Here is a 7,286-nt window from a genome sequence, read left to right as displayed (position 1 = left end):
AAGGGTGGGCAGTGGAGCTCAGGCCAGTCCCTCTGTGGCTCCCTCCTGCCCAGTCCTTCCCTCTGAGAACTCTGAGCCACCCCCCTTCCTGTCCGGAACTCAACCCTGTAGGACCCAGAGGACACCCTTTGGCTTCCTCTCCCAGGTGCTGGCTGTCCCTCTGGTCACAGATCTCCTGCATCATCCCTTCTGGCTCTAGGCAAGGCACGAGTGAAGGGAGAGGGCTGAAGGGAGAGGGCTGGCGTGGGGTGCCGCAGGCTGCACGTCTGGGGACTAGACACAGGCAGGGGGCGGGGAGGTGCTCAGTCCTTTCCCCCTGCATGAGATTACCCCGTGCCTGGGCTGGAGAGATGATGGCGCGTACCCTCAGATGGCCCATCACTGAGCAGTGGGCTCAGCCATGGAGCCGCTGCAGTTAGTATGTAACCATGACAATGAAGCGATCACCATGGAGATCATGGTGATGGTTCTCCAACCAGGGAATGGGGCTGGAACCTCAAGGGTGACACTTGAAGTGTCTGTCCCTCAAGCAAATTAAAAACAGAAACGAGGGAGACAGTGAGGCAGAGGGCGCTGGAGCAGTGCGCTGCCTGCGCTGGTGCCCCACGGGGTGGCTCTGTTCGGCCCCAAGGCCCTGCAGGGCGGAGGCAAGAGGATCTTTGGCAGAATCTGGTACCATAATTAGTCCTTTACAAAGAGAAAAACAGACTGGGGAGAGCAGGTCAGATTGAGCCTCTGTGGCAGTTCCTCCACGGTGTGGGCCGGGCACCGGGCAGCATTCTGAACAGGAACTGCGAGTTCTGGGCTCCCAGGAGGCAGCAAGTCCCCTCCCACCTTCCTCTTCTGAGCCCAGAAACTCATAGGACTGAATCCCTACAGAGTACCACAAAGTCTTCTTGCACAAAGGCCCTGGCCGCTCCGTTACATCCTGCTCCTGTGAGGGCTGGCGCCGGCTGTGCAGCTGCCCACAGGGGCCAGCAGAGCAGCAAGAGGCTGGCGTGGGTCCTGGGGCCAGCCTGAGGGTCCCGGAGGCCACGGCAGTCAGTTCATAAACTGAGTGTAGCCCTCAGCCCCTGTGACGATGACATCCATCCAGATGCGCATGGCCTCCGCAGACGGGGCCACCATGTAGTACAGTCGGTCATGGGTCTTCACGCAGAAGGTGAGGGCTGGGTTCGGGCTCTGTCAAGGGAAGAGAGGAAGGGCTGAGGCAGGGCTCGCCAGCCTGGAATATTCTCCTCACCTGCCTCCTGTCTGCCTTTCCCTCAGCCCCAGGAAACCCCAGAGCTGAAGGCTATGTCCACATGCGCCAGGTGGAATGTTCCCCTTCTCACACCATGGCAGTCCTGGGCTTTCTGTACTGTTTTTTTTTTTTTTTTTTTTTCTTTTTTTAGTACCAGGGATTGGATTGAACTCGGGGATATTCAACCACTGAGCCACATCCCCAGCCCTTTTTTGTATTTTATTTAGAGACAGGATCTCACTGAGTTGCTTAGTGCCTCGCCCTTGCTGAGGCTGACATTGAACTCGAGATCCTCCTGTCTCAGCCTCCCGGGTCACAGGGATTACTGTTTGTTGGTCCCCCTCCAGTTTCAGAAGCGAGTATGAAAGAATAGATCACAAGAAGATACTCCAGTGGGGATCAGAGTTTTTCAGCAAAAAAGAGGCAGGAAAGAGCTATCAGCAAGGTGCCAGGAGGGGACCCAAAGAGCAGAGGTCAGGATAGAGCTGGCATGGGAGGAGCTGGCGAGAAAAAGGTGGCACGCAGTAGGGCTGCTGGCCCCTGCCCCAGACACCTCTTGTTCCCTCCCAGATCTAGTCTGAGGCCCCTCGACCCCTTCTAGCTCCCGCTCTGCACTGCCCGCCCCCACCCCCCACAGCGCAACATCCTGCTGCCACCAGATTCAAGCCCACAGGTGCTTCTTGCTCTCTCTCCTCCCTCAGGCCTGGGCAAGTTAGAGCGATGGAGGGGAGAGTCAAGGTCAGGACAGTGGACTCAGAGGTGTTAATGTATGTAGCTATGGTTACAGGCACGTGGGGAAGGGTACCTCAGTCACCATAGTGAAGTGGAAAAACCTCTTCTGAGAAGGGGAGAGGGAGAAAGGAAGAGGAAAGTGACAAAGAGAACAGGGACTCAGTCGGAGCCTCCACAGAGGGCAGGCTGGAGGCCTTTGCTCCCAGAGTCCAGCTGGCCCACCCTTCCCTGTGGCGGCCCCTGCTGCCCCCCTCTGGTGCTCCACCTCTGACCTTGGCTGCACTGCGCAGGTGGTCATAGTACACTTCCTCGATGGCCTGGAAGTAGATGACCCCCTTCAGCTTCGTCTCATGCTTGTCTGCAAAGGGAATAAGGTCCAGGTGAGGAGGCCTGCCATCCTTCAGGACCCGGGCCTGAACTTCCCCGTCTGGGAAACGGGGTGATGGTCCTAGCCTCCTGGACTCCGAAACAGTGCTCAAAAAGGGAGCCCCGAAGACATGGATAATGCTCAGCACATAATTAGAAAAATGCAAAGTAGAACTCTAGAGAGAGGCCTCTGCTCACCTGTCAGAATGGCAAAAGTATACAAAAAAACACACCACACTTTTGGCAGGGCTATGGAGAAAGAGGTAGTTTAATAAATGAAAACAGGAATATAAACTAGAAAAACACTTTTGGACAATTTTCTCATGTCTATCAAAATTAGTAGGGAAGTAGTACATGCCTGTAATCCCAACTACTTTGAGGCTAAGGCAAGAGGATCATAAGTTTGAGGCCAGCCTCAACAACTCAGCAAGACCCTAAGCGACTTAGCCCTATCTCAACAGAAAAAAATATAAAGGGCTGGGGATGTGGCTCAGTGGTTAAGTGTCCCTGGGTTCAATTCAGGGGTACTCTACCACTGCAAAAAAAGAAAAGAAAAAATTTAAGCTGATAAATATGCCCCCACCTAGAACAGGGAGCCACTTGAGTTGAACCCAGGGGTGCTCTGCCACTGATCTACCTCCCCAGCCCTTTTTACTTCTACTTTTGAAATAAATGAGACAGGATCATTAAATCATCCAGGTTGGCCTGGAACTTGTGATCTTCTTTCCTCAGCCCCCCAAATCACTGGAATCACAGGTGTGAACACCACACAAGGTTTCAGTCTAAACATTTTCCTGATTGTTTGTTTATTTGAGTGTTGGGGCCAGAACCCAGGCCTTGGGCATGCTAAGCAAGTGCTCCTAGGGATGCTTAACCACTGAACTCCATCTCTAGCCCTTTTTATTTTTTATTTTGAGAAAGGTTTTCAGTAAGTTGCTTAGGGCAGTGCTGAGTTGCTGAGGCTGGCCCCATATTTGTAGTCCTTCTGCCTCAACTTCCCAAGTTGCTGGGATTACAGGCATGTACTAGGGCACCTGGCCTATATTTTGATTCTTGAACCATATAGATACATTTACTTCATTTTAAAACAGAAAGAAGGCACAACACAGAGCCCTGAAGTGCTCCATAGCACATAGCATCCAGAGGTCGGGGTGGCAGGAAGTGGGAGCATGGCCATTGGATGCAAGAGCAACAGGAAGGGAGAACTCAGGGCCTGGGCCGTCTTTGTGTGGCAAACACTGCGCAATCGCTACAACCGATGCCCTCAACCACGAGCCTGGGTCCTGCAGGAGAGGTCACGCCAATCTCTAACTCAAAGGTGAGAGCCGCAGTAAGCTCCTCCCTGTGGGCTCCTTGGGTAACTTTAAGTCCGAGTCGTGGCTCACCTGCGCCCGTGTCATGGCCGCGCTGCCTCCTTGCTCCAGCCTCCTAATGTGCCTGCCCATCCTCCACCACTCTTCTTCCAAGAAAATCTAAGCCTGCCGCTTCAGCCAGCCACCTCCTCAGCTTGGCAAAGCCCTCTCACAGACTGGTGCCAACGTGACCCGCCAGCTTGTCTCACAACCTCCCCTGCAAGGCCAAGTTCTGTGGAGTTGGCCCAGCTTCTCACTATTCCCTTAACAGCACACGGAAATGGCCTCCTGCCCATTCCCTTGGCAAACTCCTATGTGATCTTCAAGACCCATTGCATGTGTGACCACCATGATGCACTCTCCACATAGAATCTACTATGCTGAATTGGACCTTCCTCCCTTCATGAATCCGCCTCGCTACCACCAATAGGTTCCAGGCCCACAGCAGGCGCTCAATCATTGTGGAGTGAATGAGCCCTAGGCCCTGGTGTCCAGAGGGAATTCAGAAATTCCTCTCCTAGGAAACAGCGGCACAACAGGGAGAAGGCACAGACAGCCTGTTCATTGGCAGGCATAGCTGGGGAGTCCACGCGCACCTACGCATCCTGGGTTGCCAAGAGTATTAACGTGAAAACACAAACAAAGTATGCGGCGTGGTGTCTGGCACATATTGCACATCTGTCACTGCATCATTATGCCCTGGGCTGATGTCACACGGCAGACAGACCCTGGATAATGGCAGGAGCTCAGAGGAGGGTGGGAACCTCTGCAGTAAGGTAGAGCCGTGGAGGCTTTGCAGAGGCAGTGTCTGACCTGATCCAGTCCAGGGGCTTCCAGCAGGAGGCAGGAGGTGGTGTAGGCTGAACAGGCCAGGCCCCTCCAGTCCGGATCCAGCCCCATGCCCATCTCCATCTCTTCCTCAGGACAAGGACCCTGGCTCCAGGCCTGGCCAACAGCTAGGTTCCCATTATCTCCTATTCCTTCCTTCACTGGAAATAGTAACACGCTCTGCCTCCACTTCCTTACCACCCACCTATCCTTGATCTTGTGCAATCTGGCTCCTGCCCCAAGCACAGCAGAAACGTTTCTCTCCACAAACTCCAGTTCCTGAGTCTAATGGCCTTCGGGCCACATCATTCTTGGCCTTTCGTGCAGCATTCAGTAATGCTGGTGACACCCCCGGCTTCCAAATGCCTGCCCCTTTGGCTGGCTTCCTTCCCTGTATTCACTGCCTGCCTGAACTCGGTCCCCTTTTATTTCTTAAACAGTAAGGAAGGTCACATATGCCAAGAGCCAGCCCTGTGGCACCTGACATATGGTGGCACTGGTTTCCTGCTGCCTGCCTCTCCTGTCTCTGCTGGTCTCTCCCCCTTTCCCAAGCGGAGGCCTGCCCTGGATACAGCTCTCTCTCTCTTCTCTGCTCTACCTCGCAGCAGCTGTGAGACCCAGGGAAATCTATCTAACCTCTTTGGGCCTCATTTGTAAAATGGGTGTAAACTTATGCTTTTCTTGTAGGCTTGTTACAAAAATTAAATCACTAAATCAATGCATAGAGGGTGCTTAGCCCATCTCCTGGCTCATACAAGTACCTGATAAACAGGATCTGTTATATTGTAGTTGTTATTATTATCAGTCCAACAAATTCGGCTATCACTCTGCCTCTAATACTTTTTCCACACCTAGAAGTCTCGGAGGACCACAACATCAACAGGCCAAACCTGGAGTTCATCTCCCCAGCTGTGTTTCTCTCTCTTCCAAAAAAGTCCCTCTACCTTCTCAGTCCAGGTAGAAAGGTGGGGACACCTTGCCTCTTCCTCTCTCCACCTAGAGCCCAGGGAGGTCAGGGAAGGCTTCTTGGGGTATGTGTGTGGGGGGGGTGATACTTGATAAGGGACCAGGTTAGAGGAAGAAGTGGGACACTCCACATCTGGGTTTCCATGATACCAAATCCTGCAGCCTTTCCCCACTTCCAGGTTTCTAGTGGGATTGCTCTTCCTGGATTTGTGGCAGTGGGACTGTGTGACTCACTGAAAGGCCCCACCCATGGCTTTGGAACAGTTATGATGTGTGTCACTTCTAGGCTGGGGTATTTCATGCCAATGCAAGGCCCATTTAAGTATCTCTTTTCCCTCTGTCACTGTGGCCAGCAATGGTCTAGAAAGACATATTCTAAAGCAAAGACAACCCACAATGTACACCACATACATACTGGGAATAAAAAGGAAGACTGAAATTCTGAGCTACCAGAATTTGAGAACTGGTTGTTACTACAGCTTATCCTTGCTTAACCTGACTAGGATATACTCCAAGAGGTAAAAGTCCAAAAGGAGTTCCAGGGATAGAAACTACACCAGAGACAGAAGAAAGGGAGTTGAGGGAGCAGTAGGGGCCAGTTGTCTATCCCTGGACTATCCTGAGAGCCTCTTGGCACTGCTTAACTGCTTATCTTGGATAATTTCTAAGGGAACTTATCCAAAAGGGCATCCTCAGCCCACCCTGTGCACCTGCATTGTGTGGGGTGTCCCCTATCAGCAAACCCACTGTGTTTTGTTTTAATCTTTGTTCAGTGTTTGCCTTCATGGTAGTGAGTTCCAAGGGACAGAGCTTCCACTTTGCTTATCATTAGAACTTACAGTGGTACCTAGAATTTGTCAGATGCTCAGTAACACTGAGCGAATGAATGAATGAACAAATAACTAAATGGAGGTGAACCATGTAGACTCCATATACTTTCAGGAAGGGGAGGTCAGTTGTCCTGGGTGTTAAATCCCAGGGGTCCCAGTTCTGGGGGGCCCCAGGTGGTACTCACCCACATAGTAGGAAAGGGTGCGCTTGAGCCGGTCAAAGACAAACCAGCGCTTCTTCCAGGATTTAATCTTTCCACCCATCTTGACCAAGTAGCCACGGCAGACCTGGTGGGAAGCAGGAGTAAGAAAGGACCCAAAGCGCATCCCCTAAATCCTTCTCCCTGAGCAGACTCCATAAGTATGTGCTGTCCCCTGCGCCTGTATCCCCAGGGGCTATTCCCAGTATTTCTTCAGGCCCCAATCTCTCATTAGGCCAGCATACAGGTCCTGGGACACAGACCTCCTGAGGCTGGGAAAGGAACAGAGGCCACTATCCCAAGGCCCCAGGAATGCCTCTGATCACAGGACCCTGTCCCCAGCAGTCTGGGGCCACATCAGCCTAGTACCTTACTGCTGAGCACCACATGCAAGCAGGTATCCACACCATGGCCTGATGACTCGATGTGGGTCTTCAGGTCAAAGTCCTCCTTCCGGATAGGCAGGTAGCGGGTCAGGGGCCGTGCCTGGAGCAGGGAGCAGGGTCAGCATTCTCTTCTCTTTCCCCATCATTCCCTTGTCCTGGCCCCATGGCTTCTCTTGCATCCCCTACAACCTGGCACTCTCTCCCAACCCTCACTCTGTCCCTCAGGTTTCACAGGCCTGATGGCAAAAGTGAAGACTTACATGCTAACTCTACTTAGGCCTGAGCAAAATGCCAAATGAATCCTTGCCTCAGTTTCCCCACCTGGGACCAAGACAGTCATCCTCACCTGGCTCCTGCCCCTCCTTCCTCCTCCCTCCTGGGCT

At 52.7% G+C, this 7,286-nt stretch overlaps 1 protein-coding gene across 12 annotated transcripts in view; it reads right to left on the bottom strand.

Annotated features, from left to right (window-relative positions):
• Positions 1-49: 49 nt before the first annotated feature.
• Phldb1 (pleckstrin homology like domain family B member 1) overlaps positions 50-7,286 on the bottom strand; it is a 46,770-nt gene continuing 39,533 nt past the window's right edge. For all 12 annotated transcript variants that reach the window (XM_071616755.1, XM_071616756.1, XM_071616753.1 and 9 more), the window contains 4 exons: positions 6,887-7,003; positions 6,503-6,605; positions 2,248-2,333; positions 50-1,182 (listed from right to left, as the gene is read on the bottom strand). In XM_071616755.1, the coding sequence (XP_071472856.1) occupies positions 1,042-1,182; positions 2,248-2,333; positions 6,503-6,605; positions 6,887-7,003 (447 nt within the window). In that variant the 3' untranslated portion in view covers positions 50-1,041. The remainder of the gene's footprint in view (positions 1,183-2,247; positions 2,334-6,502; positions 6,606-6,886; positions 7,004-7,286) is intronic.

Source organism: Marmota flaviventris, chromosome 9 (assembly GCF_047511675.1).
Source record: "Marmota flaviventris isolate mMarFla1 chromosome 9, mMarFla1.hap1, whole genome shotgun sequence".
In the NCBI taxonomy this organism is placed as follows: Eukaryota; Metazoa; Chordata; class Mammalia; order Rodentia; family Sciuridae; genus Marmota; species Marmota flaviventris.
This window is presented reverse-complemented; position numbering and strand designations above follow the sequence as displayed.